The following is a 22531-nucleotide window of genomic DNA, read 5'->3' on the forward strand; positions in this document are numbered from 1 at the left end:
CGCCCCCCCCCCCCCCCGCTGCAGTGGAAGCGGAGAGTCTTAACCACTGGACCACCAGGGAAGTCCTATGAACTTTCTTATACATGCCTTTTAGTGGACACATACACTAATTTCTCTTGGCTGTAAACTTAGAGTGGAACCACTATGTCCTGGGACAGGCAACTGTGTAACTTTGGTAGATACTGTTCAATGGTTTACTAAAGTAATTAGACTAATTTCCACACCATCCAGCAGTGTATGATAGTGCCAATCACTGGACATCCTCACCAACACTTGATATTGTCAGTCTTTTCATTCTCGTAAGTGTTTAGTGGTATCTCATAAGTTTCTTTTTGAAATTTTAAAAAATTGAAGTAATTTTTAATTTACAGAACTGTTGCAAAACGGGTACAAAGAACTTCTGTACACCCTTCAACTAGATTTACCCATTAACATTTTACCACATTTTCTTCATCATTCTCTTTCTCTCCCTTTCTCTCTACCTATCTGTATACATCTATATATCTATATCTATAACATAAAGGGTTAGGATTATATATATAATATATAAATATACATATGAATATATTATTTTATATATGTATAAATTATATATGACATTCTCTTACATAACCGTTATTTATTTGTCAAAATCAGGAAATGTACTATCTAGTCTATAGCATGTATTCAAATTTTTCCAATTTCCAATTGTTCCAATAATGAACATTATAGAAAACATTTTTTTTTCAGTCCAAGATCCAGTCCAAGATCACACATTACATATAGTTGTCATGTCTCGGTATTTTTTAATCTAGAAGAGTCCTTCAGTCTTAGGTCTAAATGACCTTAACATTTTGGACAGGCCAGTTATGTTTTAGAATGTCTCTCAATTTGGGTTTCTCTGATTCTTGCTTAAATCATTATTACTATAATTTTTGTCAAATGGTGATATTTTTCATTGTAGTTTTTTAAAATTATTTTTTACTGTGGTAAAATACATGCAACACAAAATTTGCCATTTTAACCATTTTTAAGTGTGTAAGTCAGTGACATTAATTACATTCACAATGTTGTATAACCATCAATATTATTCCCAAAATGTATTCATCACCTCAAAAAGAAAGTCCATAACCACTAAACAATGATTTCCCATTCCCACCTCCCCTAACCCCTGGTAACCTCTAATCTACTTTCTATTTTTATGAATTTTTCTATTGTAGATATTTCATATAAGTGGAGTCATGCAATAGTTATCCTTTCCTGTCTGGATTATTTGACTTAGCATATTGTTTTTAAGGTTCATCCATGTTGTAATATGCATTTGATTTGTATTTCCCTTATTACTAATGATGTTGACCATCTTTGCATGTGCTTATTGACCATTTGTATATCTTCTTTGGGCAAACATCTGTTCGAGTCCTCTGCCCATTTTCTAATTGGGTGGTTTGTTTTTTGTTTTTGAGTTTTAGGAGTTCCTTATATATTCTGGATATTAAACCCTCATATGACATGAAAATATTTTCTCCCTTTCTATGGGTTGTCTTTTAACGTTCTCGATAATATCCTTTGATGTACAAAAGTTTTAAATTTTAATGAAGTCCAGTTTATTTCTTTTTACTTTTGTTATTCATGCTTTTGGTACTATATCTAAGAATCCATTGCCAAATCCAATGTCATAATGCTTTTATCCTATGTTTTCTTCTAAGATATTTATAGTTTTAGCTCTTATATTTAAGTTGTTGACCCATTTTTAGTTAATTTTTGTATATGGTGTGAGGTGAGTACCCAATTTCATTCTTTTGCATGTGGAAATCCAGTTGTCCCATCACTATCTGTTGAAGAGACTGTTCTTTCCCCATTGTATGAACTTGGCACCCTTGTCAAAAATTGACTAGCTATAAATTTATTATCTTATTTCTGGACTCTATTCTATTCTATTGATCTATAAGTCTATATGCATACCAGCATAACACTGTTTTCATTACTGTAGCTTATTGTAGTAAATTTTAAAATTGGGACGTGTGAGTCCCCTGACTTTGTTCTTTTTTTTTCAAGATTATTTTGGCTATTCAGAGCCCCTTGCAATTTCATGTGAATTTATAGATTGGCTTTTCCATTTCTGCAAAAAATGCTTATGGAATTTTGATAGAGATTGCATTAAATTTGTATATCAGTTGCTTTGTATAGCACTGACGGCCTAATATTATCATCTTACCCACGAACATGCGATGTATTCCATTTGTTTAGGTCTTCCTTAATTTCTTTTTTTTTTTTGGCGGTACGCGGGCCTCTCACTGTTGTGACCTCTCCCGTTGCAGAGCACAGGCTCCGGACACGCAGGCTCAGCGGCCATGGCTTATGGGCCCAGCCACTCTGCCGCAGGTGGGATCTTCCCGGACCGGGGCACAAACCCGTGTCCCCTTTATCAGCAGGCAGACTCTCAACCACTGCGCCACCAGGGAAGCCCTTTCCTTAATTTCTTTCAGCAGTAGTTTGAAGTTTTCAGTGTACAAATCTTTTACACCCTTGTTTAAATTTATTCCTAAGTAATTTATTCTTTTGAAGATATTATAAATATTATATAAATATTACAGATATTATAAATGGAATTGCCTTTTTTTTTTGCCACACCATGTGGCTTGGAGGACCCAACAGTGAAAACTCAGAGTCCTAACCACTCTGGACCACCAGGGAATTCCCATAATTGCCTTTTATTTTTCCTTTCTTAAAGCCTTTACTTTTTTGTTTGTTTGTTTGCGGTACGCGGGCCTCTCACTGCTCTGGCCTCTCCCGTTGCAGAGCACAGGCTCCAGACGCGCAGGCTCAGCGGCCATGACTCAGGGGCCCAGCCGCTCCGCGGCATGTGGGATCTTCCCGGACCGGGGCACGAACCCGTGTCCCCTGCATCGGCAGGCGGACTCTCAACCACTGCGCCACCAGGGAAGCCCAAAGCCTTTACTTTTCAGACATGACAGAAAAATCTTACAGGTACACATGGAAAAGTAATACATGATCACAGTTGAAAGTGAAGACAATCTAGTCAGAAAGCTTTTACTCCTGTCAGCTAATGTTGAAGCTGAAGTGACATGCTGCAGCACTGAAAGGAATGGTAATTAGTATTCTTCTCTTTCTTCCTCTCCCTCTCCTCAACAGCACCCACACCAATCTCCTCATAATCCTTTTCAAGGGCAGCCATATCCTCACGGGCCTCGGAAAACTCTCCTTCCTCCATGCCCTCACCCACATACCAGTGAACAAAGGCACGCTTGGCATACATCAGGTCAAACTTGTGGTCCAGGCGAGCCCAGGCCTCAGCGATGGCTGTGGGGTTGTTCAGCATGCACACAGCTCGCTGTACTTTGGCCAGGTCTCCACCAGGTACCACAGTGGGAGGCTGGTAATTAATGCCAACTTTGAAGCCAGTGGGGCACCAGTCCACAAACTGGATGCTGCACTTGGTCTTTTTTTTTTTTTTTTTTTTTTTGCGGTACGCGGGCCTCTCACTGCCGTGGCCTCTCCCGTTGCGGAGCGCAGGCTCCGGACGCGCAGGCTCAGTGGCCGTGGCTCACGGGCCCAGCCGCTCCGCGGCATGTGGGATCTTCCCGGACTGGGGCACGAACCCGTGTCCCCTGCATCGGCAGGCGGACTCTCAACCACTGCGCCACCAGGGAAGCCCTGCACTTGGTCTTGATGGTGGCAGTGGCAGCATTGACATCTTTGGGAACCATGTCACCAGGGTACAACAGGAAGCAAGCCATGTATTTACCATGGTGAGGGTTGCGTTTTACCATCTGGTTGGCTGGCTCAAAGCAAACACTGGTGATCTCTGCTACAGAAAGCTGTTCATGGTAGGCTTTCTCAGCAGAGATGACAGGGGCATATGTGGCCAGAGGGAAGTGGATGCGGGGATAGGGCACCAGGTTGGTCTGGAATTCTGTCAGATCAACATTCAGGGCTCCATCAAATCTCAGGGAAGCAGTGATGGAGGACACAATCTGGCTAAAAAGGCGGTTAAGATTTGTGTAGGTTGGGCACTCAGTATCGAGGTTTCTACGACAGATGTCATAGATGGCCTCATTGTCTACCAGGAAGGCACAATCAGAGTGCTCCAGGGTGGTGTGGGTGGTGAGGATGGAGTTGTAGGGTCTACTACAGCTGTGGAAACCTGGAGGGCTGGGTAAATGGAGAACTCCAGTTTGGACTTCTTGCCATAATCGACAGAGAGACGTTCCATCAGCAGGGAGGTGAACCCCGAACCAGTTCCCCCACCAAAGCTGTGGAAAACCAAGAAGCCCTGAAGACCTGTGCACTGGTCAGCCAGTTTCCAAATTCAGTCCAAGATGAGGTCAATGGTCTCCTTGCCAATGGTGTAGTGACCTCGGGCATATTTATTGGCAGCATCTTCCTTGCCTGTGATGAGCTGCTCAGGGTGGAAGAGCTGGCGGCAGGTGCCAGTGCGAACTTCATCAATGACCATGGGTTTCAGGTCTACAAACACTGCCCTGGGCACATGCTTGCCAGCGCCTGTCTCACTGAAGAAGGTGTTGAAGGAGTCATCTCCTCCCCCAGTAGTCTTGTCACTTGGCATCTGGCCATCGGGCTGGATGCCGTGTTCCAGGCAGTAGAGCTCCCAGCGGGCATTGCCGATCTGGACACCAGCCTAGCCAACGTGGATGGAGATGCACTCAAGCATGGTGGCTACAGGTCAGCAGGCGCAGGTCACAGGAGTAGACACCGGGTCCCGGTTACCGTCCTCGACAAGGTAAGAGGCGAGGTAAGTAAAGCACTGAGGTGGGGGCGGTGCGGGAGCCACTTAAGTAGCGGTCAGGGAGGCGAGGGGCTGGCGGGCACAGTTGGTGCCATGGCCACAGGCCCTCCCCCGCGCCCGGCGCACCCTCTGTAGTTGCCTTTTAAATTTCCTTTTCGGACTGTTCACTGCTGTTGCACAGAAACACAACTGGTTTTTGTGTGCTGATCTTGTACCCTACAACTTTGCTGAATTCATTCATTAGCTCTAGGGTCTTTATTATGGATTATTTGGGGGTTTTCTATATATAGGATTGTCATCTGTGCATAGATATTTAACATTACTTCTTCCTTTTCAATTTGGATGCCTTTTATTTCTTTTCCTTTTCTATTTGCTCTGGTTAGAATTTCCAGTATCACATTGTAGTTTTAATTAGTATTATTGCCCTAATGACTGTTGATGTTGACAACCTTTTCGTATGTTTGTTAACCATTTGGGTGTCCTTCTTTGTGAAATGCCAGCTTACATCTTTTGTCCATTTTTCAAATGAGTTGTCTGTCTTTTATATATCTATATCTATCTGTCTGTCTACCTATCTATCTATCATCTATCTATCTATCTATTATCTATCTATCTATCATCTTGTGATACCAGTCTTTTGTCAGATATGTACATTACATATATTTTCTCCCAGTCCATGGCTTGTCTTTTATTCTTTTAATGATGTCTTTTAATGGACAGTTCTTAATTTTAATGAAGACCAATTCATCCATCCTTCCATTATAATTTCTGTATCTATTAAGAAATCTTTGCCTGTCCCACTTCACTAATTTTTTAATATTAATTTCAGGAACTCACATTTATCCCTGTTTGTTTTAAATCCTTTCTATTTAGTTGGCCAAAAGGCTCATTCCATTTTTTCCGTAAGATGGCTCTAGTAGCACTTAGTTGTCTTTAACTTCATTTGAAACAATTTTGTTAGATTGTATGTGACAGCTGTCATAACAGTGTGCATTTAAAAAAAGACTTATCAAAATTGGTGGATTTTTATGTAGCCATTTTAATATTGAAGATGGAAGAAAAAAGCAACATTTTAGGCATATTATGCTTTATTATTTCAAGAAAGGTAGAAATGCAACTGAAATGCAAAAAGATTTGTGCAGTGTATGGAGAAGATGCTGTGACTGATCGAACGTGTCAAAAGTGGTTTGCAAAGCTTCGTGCTGGAGATTTCTTGCTGGACAATGCTCCACGATCGGGTAGACCAGTTGAAGTTGATAGCGATTAGATGGAGACATTAATTAACAACAGTCAACGTTATACCACGTGGGAGACAGCCAACATACTCAAAATATCCAAGTCAAGTCTTGAAAATCATTTGCACCATCTTGGTTATATTCATCACTTTGATGTTTGGGTTCAACATAAGTTAAGCGAAAAAAACCTTCTTGACCATATTTCAGCATGCGATTCTCTACTTAAACATAATGAAAACGTTCCATTTTTAAAACAAATTGTGACGGGCGATGAAAAGTGGATACTGTACAAGAATGTGGAACAGAAAGGATCGTGGGGCAAGTGAAAGGAACCACCACCAACCACACCAAAGGCTGGTCTTCATCCAAAGAAGGTGATGGGTGTATATGGTGGGATTGGAAGGGAATCCTCCATTATGAGCTCCTTCTGGAAGACCAAACGATTAATTCCAACAAGTACTGCTCCCCATTAGACCAACTGAAAGCAGGACTCGACAAAAAGTGTCCAGAATTAGCCAACAGAAAACACATACTCTTCCATCAGGATAACACAAGAACACATGTTTCTTTGATGACCAGGCAAAAACTGCTACAGCTTGGCTGGGAAGTTCTGATTCATCCACCGTATTCACCAGACATTGCACCTTTGGATTTCCATTTATTTCGGTCTTTACAAAATTCTCTTAGTGGAAAAAATTTCAATTCTCTGGAAGACTGTAAAAGGCACTTGGAACAGTTCTTTGCTCAAAAAGATAAAAAGTTTTGGGAAGAGGGAATTATGAAGCTGCCTGAAAAATGGCAGAAGGTAGTGAAACAAAACGGTGAATACATTGTTCAATAAAGTTCTTGATGAAAAATTAAAAATGTGTCTTTTATTTTTACTTAAAAACCAAAAGCACTTTTTGGCTTTTAACCCAATAGAATAAGGCCTAGGCATGTAAATAAGCACATTTTTCATTATTAAATATCTTCTTGTTATGTTCAGTTCATTCTCCAATCTCATTAACAACTTTTTCAGTGCAATCTGGCAATCCAGTCTATTAGCTACTAGTCTCAACTTTATGTTTTTCTGTATATTTTATAAGCATGCCTTTTTAGTCTTTACCCAGATCCTTTCTTTAATTCATCATTCTGTCTGAGGTAGGGAGAAATCCTCCATTGTCACAACACAAAAGCCTCTCAGGATTATTAGGCATTGGGTTGTTTTTCTCCCTGATGGAGGAACTTTCTGCAGCACTGTGAGTCTTTTTATTTTTTCTTGATTCTAGTGCCTTATTATTTGATTTTATTAATGATAACTATAGTTTCCCCTGCCTCCAAAAAAACCTTTCTATTTGTAATCTCAATTACTTTCAACACAGGGTAGATTTTGACAAATGGAAGGTCTTTTGTTCTAGAAATCAGCTAGGTGGGAGCAGGATCAGGGAAGAGCTCAATTTCTTCAGAGGAGAGGAGGAGAATATTTTGAGGTTGTTAAATAGAATAAAGTAGACTTCCATGTTTTGATTTGGGGGAAAAAATTGCCAGGATATAAATGTTAATTGAGCAGGAAGCAAGAAATTGTAAAACATGATTTTACTTTTGTTAAAAACCAAATGAAAACAACCAAAGAAATAAACTGTGGATATGTGTTTATGCATGTTTGAAAAAGTAGGGAAAGATATACAACAAATTAGTGACACTGATGACTCAAGAGAAGTAAGACTGGAGGGGTGAAAAGGAAAAAAGAAGGCTCACTTCAACTTTAATATTTGAATTGTTATGAGTTTTTATTACTGACACAGTTTTTTTTTTAATTATAGGAATTTAAGGTCTTGGGAGACTATATTGATTAGGTAGGGATGAGTCAGATAAGTTTACTAAGGATTTGGGAATTTTAGAAAGTGCCTGAGAGGGTAGTTTAGTAAGATTAGAGAAGTGGTAGGATGTTGAATGGATTAGAATCCATTTGTAACTCCTAAAGATATACCATATATATATATATATATATATATATATATATATATATATATATATATAGGCTAGAGAGGAACAGATTCCAGAGAGATTTCTTTAAAAAAAAAAAAAATTGGGGGCTGCGTTAGGTCTTTGTTGCTGCGTGCGGGCTTTATCTAGTTCCGTGGAGCGGGGGCTACTCTTCATTGAGGTGCGCGGGCTTATTGCAGTGGCTTCTCTTGTTGCAGAGCATGGGCTGTAGGCATGCGGGCTTCAGTAGTTGTGGCACGCAGGTTCAGTAGTTGGGGCTTGTGGGCTCTAGAGCGCAGGCTGGGTAGTTTTGGTGCACTGAGCTGCTCCGCGGGATGTAGTGTCTTCCCAGACCAGGGCTCGAACCCGTGTCCCCTGCATTGGCAGACAGATTCTTAACCACTGCACCACCAGGGAAGCCACCAGAGACATTTCTAAGAAAAAAAATCAAACAGCCTTTAGTGACTGAATACAGGAGGAAAATAATGAATGTCAAAAACAAGCTTCCACACTGGGATGCTAGGGGCAAATGCTGACACGAACACAGATAAGGCAGGAGGACAATATAGGGCTTCCAGAAGCCTTTCTAATAATGAACCCATGCACGATTCTAATGAATCACTGCACAATTCTAGTGCACAAGTGGGTCCATGAACTTTTTTTTTTTTTTTTTTTGGCAACGTCCGGCTGATAACTGCATTTGCATGAACGCATACACTGGCTTGTGTGACGTACTCTTAGCTCCGGGAGCTGGCTCCACATCATCCGATGACACTTGCTCTGGGACTGCTTAAGGGTTAGGGCTCCACTTCCTACGAATTGATAGTGAATGCACTATCAATTCGTAGCTAGCCTTTGGGTTTCCCAAAGCTATCTAGGAACAGCGCCGGGTTCCCGTACCCACCCTAGCTTCCGAATAAGGGTGGAAAAGAGGGCGGAATCCAGCGCCGCGCACGCGCTTTAATACACGCAGGCGCAGCCTCTCTCCTTCCTGATAATCTCTCACAGCCGCCCCACCTCCGGGAAGTAGTTCCGTCCCGCCCTCCTAGAGCAAAGGAGGGGTGCGATTGGGCACACCGGCTGTCTATCAGGCCGGTCTCTCTTCTGCTCAATACCATTGGCAGCCCGGGAAAAGGCCAGCGGTCCGACGTCGGCCTACTCCTTCGAGACTCAGCGCCACCGCGGAAGCCGCTATTGGCGGAGGCCAGGGACAGCGACTGCTCACTTCCGGCGCGGGCCTCCACGATTCTTCCCCCTCCCCCGCCGTCACCCTCGGTCTTCCCACCCCCCGCCTTTCCACCATGGCCGACTCTGTGTGGTGTAGGGAGAAGCTGCTGGTCCTCCCATAGCGCTTACTGCCTCTCCCTCACTCCTGGGGGCCGGAACCAAAGGAACCTCGCTCCCCAACCCTTGGGGCACCAGCCAGGAAGGTTTCCTACCCCATGCTTCAGGGGCAGGACTCCTCTTTCCCCCACCTCCTGAGGCAGAAACTTAGGGTTTTCTCTGCTTCTCTTAGGGTCGGAAGCCAGAAAGGGCTCCTCTTCCACTTCTTCAGGGACAGAAGCCTCTCCTATCCTTCCCGTAGGGGTGCAGACCCTTACCCCAGCATACTTAAGAGCTAACGGTGTTTCCTCAGCACTGCCAATCCAGAGGCAGGACCTGGAGGCCCGTCTGCCTTGACTCCTGCACAGGAGCGGCCCTTTGGAGAGGAGGGAGGAGTGGAGAGGCCAGGGAACCTTTCCTTCCCCTCCCCCACTTGTCCCTCTTGCCCCCCAGTCCCTGGCAATCCCCACTTCCCCCTTTCTAGGACTTCCCATCCATCCACTCCCTGGCCTTTTCCCGTCTCCCGGCTGCAGCCATGGAGTTACAGAAGGGAAAGGGGGCGGCAGCAGCAGCAGCAGCAGCAGCAGCAGCTGCTTCGGGAGCAGCGGGAGGTGGAGGAGGAGCGGGAGCAGGAGCCCCAGGAGGGGGGAGGCTGCTACTTTCAACCAGTTTGGATGCCAAGGATGAGTTAGAGGAGGTAGGTGTGGGGGGGTGGGGAAGGGAGTTAAGAAATGGGGTTGAGGAGGGAAACGAGCGAATACGGGGTGCGGGTGGGGGAGGAGGCCTTCACGTGTTTTCTAAGACAGCACAAACACTGCTACAGACTTCCTGCTCGTGAAGGAGGAAGTGTGGGCCAACTTCCTGGACAGGTCGAAACAGCAACAGCAGCTACTAGTGTGAAAATGGGGGGTGTGTGGTTGTTGATGAGGAAGGGATACAGCATCCAGATCAACTTAATTTATTTTTGACATTCCTTTCCCATTACAGGCCACAGCTATTATTAATATTTACCCCTTTTCATCTTAGGTCATATATTGAATTGAGAAGTAATGTGTGTGTGTAGGTATCTGGGGGGCTGATAGGAGCTTGCAGTAGACCGTGGACCCTCCTGTTCGATAGTATTGACTTCATGTAGACACCGTCAATTGCCAGTGATGTTAACGGGGCATTTAGAATTAGTAAGGACTTAAGGAAAAGTGAGTTGTCTTTTGTTAGGTAGTGAGATGAGGTGCGGGGTGAATGGGACCTAGGGGACTCTCCTTCCAAACCAGGTAGCACACACACAAAGGAGAGAACACAAAGATGCTGAGAAAGAGGGTAGGGTGAGGCGATGCAGTGGGCCTGAATGGGAATTTTAGACTACTGAATAATTGACCCGACCCTCCCTCCCCGACTTGTGCCTCTTGCCCTGTCCCTGACAATCCAGAGTTGATCATTTATCTCTTTTCCACTGCTATACATGAAAAGACGTACTTAGGAATATGAGACCCAGAAGTGGGACCTGATTGCTGGACTGTTTGTAAGACCTAATGCATTCAACTTAGTGGTTATCCAGGGACAGGATGAGTAAATTATTAGGCTCTGGCTCTTCACTGGCCATTTCCCTGCTTCTAACTTTGTCACTGCTCTTTATCAGATGTTAGAGGGTGGTCAAGCAGATAGGTGGAGTTCATAGTTTAAATTTGAAAAAAAATGTTGGTGCAGATACAAGGTGGTGGAACATACATGCAAAAATGAGCTTTGTGAATCAAGGAGCGGCTGGATAGCAACTTTGTGAGTTATCCATCACAAGTGTCTGTTCACAGACTGGCTGGCTTCCCATCATGCTTCTCCCCCATAATTCTGTGTGCATTTAGATGAATCAAAGTTTGTTTTCTGCTGTTGTTTTTATCAGCTAAGGTAGATATAATTAGGAACATAAACAATACTTCTAAAAGTAATGTATTCCCAAAATAAATATAAGTGACTTTGCCAGGATTGCCTAGCACTTTAAATTGTCTGCTTTTTTAGAAATGGCCACTGTCATTGTCAAAGTATTTATTGAGCCCTGTGTTCTAGCACTGAAACTCTAGAATTGTAGCAAGAAAGTCATTGACTACCTTTGATCCCTACACCAGTTGGGTGGAGGGGAAGACACCCCAAGGGTGGTGAAACTGTTTATTCCCCACCCTGATTGATTTTTTTTTTTTTTTTTTTTTTTTTTTTTTGCGGTACGCGGGCCTCTCACTGTTGTGTGGCCTCTCCCGTTGCGGAGCACAGGCTCCGGACGCGCAGGCTCAGCGGCCATGGCTCACGGGCCCAGCCGCTCCAGGGCATGTGGGATCTTCCCGGACAGGGGACCGAAGCCGCGTCCCCTGCATCGGCAGGCGGACTCTCAACCACTGCGCCACCAGGGAAGCCCCCCCACCCTGATTGCTGGAAAGGTCGTCCTGCTCTAATTTGTACCACAGCATCCTGTTCTTCTGAGTAGTGATATGTTTGCTAGTAAGCGAAATGATATGGCAGAAGGGGACCACAAAAGAGAGGAAGCATTTATTTTCTTGCTTTTTTGCACTATCTTGAGAGTGAACTTTCAACTGTTTCCAGAGAGAAGGGGGAGGAGGGTCTCCTTTTTTTTTTTTTTTCGGTATGCGGGCCTCTCACTGCTGTGTCCTCTCACATTGCGGAGCGCAGGCTCCGGACACACAGGCCCAGCGGCCACGGCTCACGGGCCCAGCCACTCCGCGGAACGTGGGATCTTCCCGGACCGGGTCACGAACCCGCGTCCCCTGCATCGGCAGGCGGACCCCCAACCACTGCGCCACCAGGGAAGCCCGGGTCTCCTTTTTTTCCTGATATCCTTTGTGGTGTAGATGTTTCCCAGAATGTGTCGGCTTCCCCTCTTTCCTTCTTTGCATTTGAATTTTCCATCAAGCCTTGCCACTGCTTTTAACCCCATGGTTATGTGCTTCCCAGTATGTGGTTCCCACTAGACCAGAGTGTCTCTAAGGTCAAGACTTACTGGTTTCTTCCTCTGGGTCTCCTCACAGATCTCTGCACACAGAAGTTTTCAAAAACCTGGTGTTGACTGATCTTAGCTTATTCTGGCTTGGTTATTTTCCAGCATAGGCCCACCTATTGCCCAGGAACACAGAGGCAGTAGCTTCCTGACCAGATACATACTTACTCTGTGCTGAGTCTGATAGGAAAACAGAATGAGGAAGACCCAAGGCCTGCCTTCCAGAGCTTATCATCTAAAGACTGAGTTAACACACTCAAAAGAAAGGTAAAAACAAAAACCCAGCAAGGGTAGTGAAGAGACTGGAGTCATTACAGCTGGGAGTGATGAGGAAAGGCCCTTAGAGGCCTGGAGTATGAAGCACTGGTGAAGAGCATCCCAGGCAGGGACTGTGACTCTTCTACCCAAGGCAGCATTTGTTGTATCCTTTCTTTTCTTTGGCCCTGTTCTTCTCTTTGAATGGGGAATTCTTGCCCATCCCCATCCAGATTTGAGGAATGAGATGAAAATAGTGCCAGAGATTGGAGGGGTTTAGAACATGTAGCTCCTAGTTTCACAAGCCTTCAAAGCTCCCGGTCACTCCTCTGTGGAGAAGGACCCTGTCCACTTTGAAATCAGGCTAAAAGCAGAAGCTGTGGCTCAAACAAGTTAGAACTTCCTCTTAAGCTGTGGACAGGTCTCAGGGTTGCATTTGGTTAGAGCTATGTCCCTTCCAGGTTTTCTCCAAGGAGTAATTCTCATCCAGTCTGTGAAGATTCTCCAGGGAATGGGCTTTGAGTCATCTCTAATTTTTTTCCCCTTAAATTCTCATTTCACATAAAAGTGACTCTTGGTTGTAGAGTACTTGGAACCCAGTTCGTTCAGTAGTTCTTTACTAATGTGGGTCCTTGGAGATTTTGTAGGTCAGATCATATCTTCTTTTCCTTAAGCCTTTGGATTTTAGTCCTTCAAGGCCACTGACTTCCCATAAAGGGGCAGTATTTAATATACAGGGTTTTAAAAAATTAATTAATTTATTTTTAGCTGCGTTGGTCTTCGTTGCTGCGTGCAGTCTTTCTCTAGTTGTGGCGAGCGGGGGCTACTCTTCGTTGCGGTGCACGGGCTTCTCATTGCAGTGGCTTCTCTTGTTGTGGAGCATGGGCTGTAGGTATGCGGGCTTCAGTAGTTGTGGCTCGCCGGCTCTAGAGTGCAGGCTCAGTAGTTGTGGCGCACGGGCTTAGTTGCTCCGCGGCATGTGGGATCTTCCTAGACCAGGGCTCAAACCCGTGTCCCCTGCATTGGTAGGCAGATTCTTAACCGCTGAGCCACCAGGGAAACCCAATATACAGTTTTTAACAAACTATGTTCACCTGGCCGAGGGAGGGGAAACTGAGAGGTTAGAGCAATCCTCAGACTTCAGTCTCCAGCTTCAGGTGTATACTTGCAAACTAGAAGACCTCCCCACTTTCCACCCCCACTCCATCTACTGCTGCTGTCATGGAAACCATGGTCAGGTAGTTTTAGTACTAGAAAAATTATTTTAGAACCTCCTAGAGATGGTAAATATTTACTCAGCTCTCTGAGGTGCTGTTGTGAAGGGCTTACTCTGAACAGAGTCATTCTGCCAGCAATTGTTGGCAGCTGTGTGTGTGATTCCATCTTTACAAAGGGCCTCTGGAGACTGGGGGGAAGAGGGGTACTGCTGCTTGATTGTAGGGATCTGGCTTCCTGCAGCCCTCTTTGAGGGGATGTGGTTCTTCAGTCATTCTGAATGATTTGTAATTAGTTCTTCCATCTCTGTTTGAAAAAGTAGTTTTGTAGTTCAGCAAGAGCAGCATCTTTTATATACTTCTATTGCCTAGGAAGGACTGACCCTCACATTTCTTTCCTCATTGCTTTTATCCATGCCTCCAAATTCTGGACTCTCCCACTTTCTACATCCTTAGCTGGGCCTCCCTGTTCCAAGAGGCCACTTTTATTTCTTGACCGGGCAGTGACCCATAGAGTTGACTCGGGCCTCTGAGTGGAGCTTAGAATATCGAGGAGGGGCCTAGAGAAACCTGGTTTAGTCCAAGGTCTCTGTGTTACATCATAGCTAGAAACTAGGCCAGCCCGTAGGGCTGTGTATCCAACTTTGTGTGAGGACCTTGGTGCAGGGTCCATCCGTCAGGCCTCCTCCCCCCTCCCATTACTCTTCTCTCGTAGAAGGCAAAAGTAGGAGAGGAAGCTTTGCAGCCTGGTCAGAGACTTACCCATGTCCTGTAGTAGGAGGGCTAAGTTTTCAGGGATCTTTGAGGGCATGCCATTAGAAGCAGTGGCAGGGGGCATTGGGGGGCGGTCCGGTCCTCATGAACTTAGTTGTGTGATCGCTGAGCTTTTTCATAGATGGAATAGAGTCTAATTCAACTGAGGCTACCTGCTAGGTGCTTTCACGTATGTTATCTTGTTTAATCCTCAGAGCAACCTTGTGATACAGGCTTTGTCTCTATTTTTCAGGTAAGAAAACCAGGGTATTGTAAGTAAAGGATTAAATAAACCTTGGTAAGTTAAGTAACTCACGTAAGATTAGCCTAAGGCTTGCCAGTGGTGGAGGGATCCTCTCTTCCTTGCTTGTCATTTGGCTCCTCAGCCAGCTGCTCTTTTGACTTCCCTTGCATCTCTGTTGATTCAACAGCTATTTCTTCCTTTCAGTAGGAAGTAATATCTAGGGTTTTAGGATGCTGTGCTGCTGCTTGCTCACCGTCTTCCTCCACTCTGAAACTGTTTGTTAACCCAGGCCGGATAAGCAAGGCCTCCCAGAGCTCCCAGCAAGAACACCCTGGATTTAGCAGCTGGAGGAACTGGTCCTCCAGTCATTGATAACTATCTTAGGAGGAGAGGGATAAGATTTAAAAAGAGAAAATACAACCTGAGGTTTTTTTTCCTCCCTCCCCCTATCATATAAGAGCTGGGCTAGGTAATGATGGATCTCAGAGTTTGTGGGAGTGGTGGGTTGAGAGATTTACAGCTCAGCTTTCCTGTGATCTCACAGCTCCTTTTCACAAGTACGCAGGTGCTGTTGATTAAGGCTAAGCACGCTTATCTGACCTAATTTCGAGGATAGTCAGACCTGATGCTGTGTAGTGACATTGTCAAACCTGGGTGTCTTTGGGCCTAATTTAGGTTGAATTTTTGTGGCTATGGGAGCTAATTGTCTTAACACTCAGTTCTACTTTGCTCTTAGGTAGGGATGGACGTAGGCAAACTCAGGATGATGGTCAAAGGAGAAACATGGTGGTCTTTCATTCCTAGACCTCTTTCCTGTTGTCCTTATTTGTCAGTTCTTGACAATGTGGTAGTTCTCAACAAGATGTTTTGTGATGACCTTTAGGATTGGAGGAGGTAAATTGCCTTTGTCCCTGTTTTGCTAGCATCATTATCACTGGGAATTGGGAAGTGGTTTGCTTAAAGAGTTTTGGGGTTAATCCTCAAGATAAAATTTTAAGGCTCAGGAAGTAGTTTAGGTGGTAATAATGGAGAGGCTCACTGACTTAAGTGAGATACATTTTGTCAATATCTTCTCAATGTTTAGTATTAAATGCTTTGAAACAGGATCCGTGACTTAAGATGTCCTTAGAAGGTTGAACACATGCTGTCTTAGAGTTAGCCTTTGTAATTAAGAATGGTCCTTGGGGCTTCCCTGGTGGCGCAGTGGTTGAGAGTCCGCCTGCCGATGCAGGGGACACGGGTTCGTGCCCCGGTCCGGGAAGATCCCACATGCCGCGGAGCGGCTGGGCCCGTGAGCCATGGCCGCTGAGCCTGCGGGTCTGGAGCTCCACGAAGGGAGAGGCCACAACAGTGAGAGGCCCCCGTACGGCAAAAAAAAAAAAAAAAAAAAAAACCAAGTATGGTCCTTGGATGGACTTTAATGCAGCTTTCCCCACGTTTGTTTGACTAGAGACCCAGGAAGGTTTTAGTTTGGCCTTTTGTGCTTCATTAGTCCTTTTCTTTCCTACACTCTTTTTTTTTTAAAGTTTGTTTTTATCTTTTTGGAGGGACATTTCAAACAAAAAAATAGAGTAGTATAATTGCCCTGGAGCCATCACTCTGCTTCAGTACTTATCAGTACATGGCAATCTTGTTTTATCTCCCTTTAGTCTCCTCTGGGTTATTTTGAAGCAAATCCAAGCTGTGTCATTTCATCTGTAGGTATTTCATATGTATGTCTGTGAGAGACGGACTTCTTTCTTTTTAACATAGCCACAGTATCATACCTAAAAATATTAACAATAGTTCCTCAGTGTAATAATATACTCATTGTTCAAACTGACTGTCTCATAAATTTTTTTTTTAAGGTTTTTTCCTTAAGTTTCTCAGGTGCTTTATTGGTGTTTTGGGGTGTTTTTTTTTTGCCCTGTGGGGATCTTAGTTCCCCAACCAGGGATTGAACTTGAGCCCACAACAGTGAAAGTGCAGAGTCCTAACCACTGGACCACTAGGGAATTCCCATAAATTCTTTTTATAATTGTTTTTTCAGATCAGTAATCAAACAAGGATCACACATTTGTTGCATTCAGTTGACATATCCCTTAATTTTTTAATAACTACTTTAAAATAATTTAAAGCTTAGAGAAAAATTGTAAGACGTAGAACTCTCATATACTCTTCACCCAGATTCACCAATTGTTAACATTTGCTGCATTTGCTTTTTCATTATCTCTCTATATACATATTATTATTTTAACGTTTTGAGAGTAAGTTGCAGCCACAATGCCACTTACGATTTAAATACTTCCGGGAGTATTTCCTAAGAACAAGGATCCTCTGTTACATAATCCCTGTTTTATTATCTAAGTTGGAACATTTAACATTGATGCGTTACTCTTATAGTACATATTCATATTTTACCAGTTGTCCCATAATGTCCGTTATAGCAGTCCAGGATCACACATTGCATTTAGATGTACTATGTCTTTAATTCTTAGTCCTATCTCTGTCCTTCACCTTAAACACTTTGACAGGCCAGTTATTTTATAAATCTCTCTCAATTTGGGTTGTCGAAATTTCTTCATGATTAGACTGAGATTATTCATTTTGGGCAAGAATACCATAGAAGTGATGTTTAGCCTCTTCAGTGCACCATATCAGAGGCGCGTATGTCAGCTGTCAGTTTGTCTTGTTATTTGGGATATTAACTCTGCACTTGGTTAAGGTGGTATCCTTCAGGATTTCCTACAGTTATTTTCTCTTTGTAATTAGTAAGTATTTTGAACCTATGTAAATATTCTCTTGTGAAAGTTTTGCCTCTGGTTTTAGCATTCATTGATGATATTTGCCTGAATCAATTATTATTCCTGTCATTCCTTCTGCATTTTTAGTTGGCATTCCACTGTAAGGAAGAGCTTTCCCTTCTTTTTTTATCATGTATGTACATATCTATCTATCAGCACGGACTCATGGATTCTTATTTTATTCAAGTGGTTGAAATCTTAAGCCTCTTTTTTTTTTCGGCCACGCCTCGTGGTTTGTGGGATCTTAGTTCCCCTACCAGGGGTCGAACCCAGGCCCCGGCAGTGAAAGCACAGAATCCTAACCACTGGACTGCCAGGGAATTCCCTTAAGCTTCTTTTAATACATGGGGTTCTCCCTCCCTGCTTTTTTCCTTGCAATTTAAATGTTAAAGAAATCAGGAAGCCTGTCATAAGTTATACATTCTGGACTTTGCTGATTATATCCTCATGGTGACTTGACTTGTAAACTGGTAGTTAGGTCTAGAGATGTGATGAGATTTAAATTTTTAAAAAGCTTTATTGGGGGCCAGAAATACATCACAGGTGGTGGTATGGAGCACTCTGAATTTTTTCTCACCCCTTCACAGAGGTTGGAAAGATGTATGAGCATTGTGACATCGATGACTACTGGTGTCTCAGAGAGAGAGGCCAATGACGCCCTCAATGCCTACGTGAGTATAATACTCTCCCCATACCCATTTCTGCTTCTTTGAAAGCTTTCAGACATGATCAAAAAGATGGAAAGAAAAAAGAAAAAAGATGGAAAGACTTCAGTGGTTAAGAACTAGGGGGTTGAAGTTAAGGTCTTGGTTTCCTGAACCAGGCTTCCCAACTCCTCTCTTTCTTTTATTTATTTATTTACTTTTTATACAGCAGGTTCTTATTAGTTATCTATTTTATACATATTAGTGTATATATGTCAATCCCAGTCTCCCAATTCATCCCACCACCACCCCTCTCTCCTCTCTTTCTTTCTTTTTTTTTTTTTTCTTTTGTGGTATGCAGGCCTCTCACTGCTGTGGCCTCTCCCGTTGCGGAGCACAGGCTCCGGACGCACAGGCCCAGCAGCCATGGCTCACGGGCCCAGCCGCCCCGCGGCATGTGAGATCTTCCCGGACTGGGGCACAAACCCATGTCCCCTGCATCGGCAGGCGGGCTCTCAACCACTGTGCCACCAGGGAAGCCCTCTTTCTTTCTTAATGTGGGAATCCCATCTGTTGGAGCTTAGGTGTCTTTGAATAACAACTTAAAAAAATAACTCATAGTTCTGTGGTGGCTTTTTTCTTTGTAAATCATGCTCATGTATTTGATCTTTTACATTTCTTAATCAGTCTGTGAGGTTGAAAGGATTCAAAGTAATACATGTAAAGGATTTAGAGTAGTTTCTGGCACATAGTGAATGTTCAGTAAATATTTCTTACTTATTAGTAGTAATTATTCTTATTATGTCTTCACCTTACAAATATCGGAGGTTCAATGATTTCCCCAAGGTCTTGACTTGGTAGGTGCACTTGTTAATCCATGAATGACTCTTTGCAGCTCCCTTTCTACTAAAGGCTGTTAAGGTCTGGTAAAGGTGTGGAGTAGGGTTTGTGTTTTTTTCTCATTTTAAACACTCTTTTTAGTTTCTGCCTCTATCCTTCATCAAGCCTTAGAGAAAGCAGTATGGGTCCATCCTTTCCCTCCACCTCTCTCCTAAAACAGATGCCCCATCACTTTTAAGAGAAGGAAATCATCAGATTTAAGAGTTGATGATTCTCCTTTGCAGGTCACTCAAGAGTCCCAAATTTTCTGGGAGCAGCTGTGCTCAAGAACTTTCCTCCTGTGAGTGACAACTAGTTTTTTCTTTCCTCATATCCCAGGTATGCAAAGGCCCCCCCCAGCACGAGGAAATCTGCCTAGGCCTCTTCACGCTTGTCCTCACCGAACCTGCCCAAGCCCAGAAGGTAAGACTCCCTTCTCTGGACCCACACTCCCTTCTCAGATATGATCTGAGAATATGGTAGAACTTATGGTTTAACTGGAACAGTACCACACCCTTTGACCAGGGCTAGATCATCTTGTTCTTCAAATATAGTTGCAACTCCCTTTTCGCTCAGTAAATTGGTCACTCTGACTAAAGTGCTTTCTCTTTTTCCAGATTCTGAAGCTAAAAGGCAAGAAAAGGCAGTTGTGAGAGTGAAAAAGCATTTAGAGAGTTTTAAGTTGTAGACTTAGGGGCTTCCCCGGCAGTCCAGTGATTGAGACTGCACCTTGCAATGCAGGGGGTGTGGGTTCGATCCCTGGGCGGGGAGCTGAGATCCCACATGCCTGGCAGCCCAAAAACCAAAACATAAAACAGAAGCAATATTGTAACAAATTCAATAAAGACTTAAAAAAAGTTGTAGATTTATGAGTGAAGGCTAAAAGAGTTGGGATTTAATCCAGAGAAGAGCACAAATATAAGCAAGTCCGTTGAGAGTTCTTATCCAGAAGAGCGTGACTTGTAATTTGCAGGTTTTATCAGTGCAGGTGAACAGAAACCAGGTTTAACATTGCAGCAAGTAGGATTTAAATTAGACAGCTTGGGAGTTCCCTGGTGGCCTAGTAGTTGGGATTCCGGGCCTTCACTGCCGTGGCCCAGGTTCCTGAAAGCCACGCAGGGCAGCCAATAGATAAATAGATAGGTAGGTAGGTAGATAGATAGATAGATAAATAAATAAATAAATAAATAAATAAGACAGCTTAATGTTAGGTGAGGCAGTAATAATGTAGTGATTAAGAGTACACTGGAGTCAGACTCCCTGAGCAATACTGTATGAAAATTAATCTGGAGTTCTTCACAAATAGAAGAGTCTCCTTTATGTAGAATGGTTTTAAGAGCAGTCCTTTCTGAGGTGAGGGACTGAGCAGGATGATCTCTTTGAATTCCATTCTTTCTATAAGAAAGGAGCAAAATCCTGTCTTTTGCCTCTCTAGATTTCCACTTTCTTTGTCCTTGAGTCTTGCATGATGGTTTAGAAACGTATGTCTGGTATCTGGCATTAACTGCATGACGCTGACAGAGAAGAGCTTGGAGAGCGGGAACTCACTGTTCTCCTTGCCCCTTCCTTGAACAAAAGGAGTGTGGAAGGAAACAAACATGCTCTGTGTCCAGCATTATGTTCGGCTCTATCCAGACACATTTCATTTATTTATTTGTTTTTTCTTGGCTGTGTCTGGTCTTCATTGAGGCACACAGGATCTTCGTTGTGGTGCGTGGGCTTCTCTCTAGTTTTGGCATGTGGGTTTTCTCTTCTCTAGTTGAGGCGCACCAGCTCAGTAGTTGTGGCACGCAGGCTTAGTTGCCCTGCGGCATGTGGGATCTTAGCTCCCCTACCAGGGATCGAATCTGCGTCCCCTGCATTGGAAGGCGGATTTTTTTTTTTTTTAATATCTTTATTGGAGTATAATTGCTTTACAAGTTGTGTTAGTTTCTGCTGCAGAACAAAGTGAATCAGCTATATGTATACATATATCCCCATATCCCCTACCTCTTGCGCCTCCCTCCCACCCTCCCTATCCCACCCTCTAGGTTGTCACAAAGCATCAAACTGATCTCCCTGTGCTATGCAGCAGCTTCCCACTAGCCATCCATTTTACATTTGGTAGTGTATATATGTCAGTACTACTCTCTCACTTTGTCCCAGCTTCCTCTTCCCTCCTGGAAGGTGGATTCTTTATCACTGGACCACCAGGGAAGTCCCAGACACATTTCATTTAATCCTCTCAAAAAGCCATGGGAAACCGGTGGCTTTGTTCTCTTCCCCCAAACCACTCCCAGTGTACCCGTAAGAAACCTGAAGGTCAGACACATTGTTGTTTGTTCAAGGGAAACCAAGGGAAAATCAGTCCCAGGGATAAGGACGGATGCCCATGGTCCCCTGGTCTAGCTGTTTGAATTAACCTCAGGGGAAGGACCTATGGGTGTGGCAACCTGATGTATTTGTAATCCTGACACCAACTGGAACAGGATCTGCGGTGAGGGTGGGTGGTAGGGCAGCAAGTATTCACAAGTTGGTGAATGGCCTTGGGAACCGATGCCCTTGGTTTCCCAGGCCATTTCTGGGCTGGGACATTGTTGAGTTAAGTTGGTATTTCAGGGACTTCCCTGGTGGTTCAGTGGTTAAGACTTCGCCTTCCAGTGCAGGGGGTGCAGGTTCGATCCCTGGTCGGGGAACGGAGATCCCTCATGCCTCATGGAAGCCATATTATAACAAATTCAATAAAGACTTTAAAATGGTTCACATCAAAAACATCTTTTAAAAAAATTTAGCATTTCATTTTCATACTGAATTTATCATCGAGATCCTTGAAGACAAATGAATGTCTCCACTCTGGTGTTGTTAACCAGTAATGTGATCCAGCCCAACCCCTCTGTTTTAAAGAAAGTGTTGGCAAAGATGGTGGTGAAGGGTTGGGGTTAAGGTTTAGTTTTCTCTCACATGGGTTTTTATACATACAATTAAAATCTTATTTAGTCATCTCAATGCAAATTCATCTTGCCCACTGGTTTTATTTGTGTTTTGGATGAGATCTGAATCAGCTAGGGTACATCAGTAAACTTCAGTGAAGGGGGCAGGGCCCTGTGGTATTTCTAGCTCTTTGCCTGACCTGGCAGTGAGAGGCCACAGGGCTATGTGTTATAAATGCTTATTATGTCATGAATTTGGCCATACAGACATGACAAGGGACTAGAGCACCTTGTCTTCTTTTTGCTCTGACAGCCCTATGAGGGTGGCCCAGGCCCTCACCTTGGGTCTCATAGTTGGTTGATAACTGCACCAGGATTATGTGCACATGCTGGAGGTTTCCAAGTACATCCCCTACTTGGGAGCCTTCTAGGCTGACAGGCCCCCAGGTCAGGCCTTTTCAGACAAAGGGGGTGGAGATGGGAATTAGGAGGATACAGTTTTAGGCAAGTGAGGAACTATCAGGTAGTGAGTGACTCATTCAGAGGCCTTGAGCCAGGTCAGAGTATGGTGGAAGAATCTGT

General features: G+C 43.8%; 1 protein-coding gene and 1 pseudogene across 1 annotated transcript in view; one reads left to right on the top strand and one right to left on the bottom strand.

Moving 5' to 3' along the window:
• Positions 1-3092: 3092 nt before the first annotated feature.
• LOC131761489 (tubulin alpha-1B chain-like) lies at positions 3093-4672 on the bottom strand (annotated as a pseudogene).
• A 4415-nt stretch (positions 4673-9087) lies between these two features.
• The window catches only part of INTS3 (integrator complex subunit 3), a 38786-nt gene continuing 25342 nt past the window's right edge, over positions 9088-22531 (top strand). Inside the window, exons 1-3 of the mRNA XM_059072186.2 lie at positions 9088-9967; positions 18105-18188; positions 19380-19463. Of these exons, the coding sequence (XP_058928169.1) occupies positions 9806-9967; positions 18105-18188; positions 19380-19463 (330 nt within the window). The 5' untranslated portion in view covers positions 9088-9805. The remainder of the gene's footprint in view (positions 9968-18104; positions 18189-19379; positions 19464-22531) is intronic.

This window comes from Kogia breviceps, chromosome 1 (genome assembly GCF_026419965.1).
Source record: "Kogia breviceps isolate mKogBre1 chromosome 1, mKogBre1 haplotype 1, whole genome shotgun sequence".
In the NCBI taxonomy this organism is placed as follows: Eukaryota; Metazoa; Chordata; class Mammalia; order Artiodactyla; family Physeteridae; genus Kogia; species Kogia breviceps.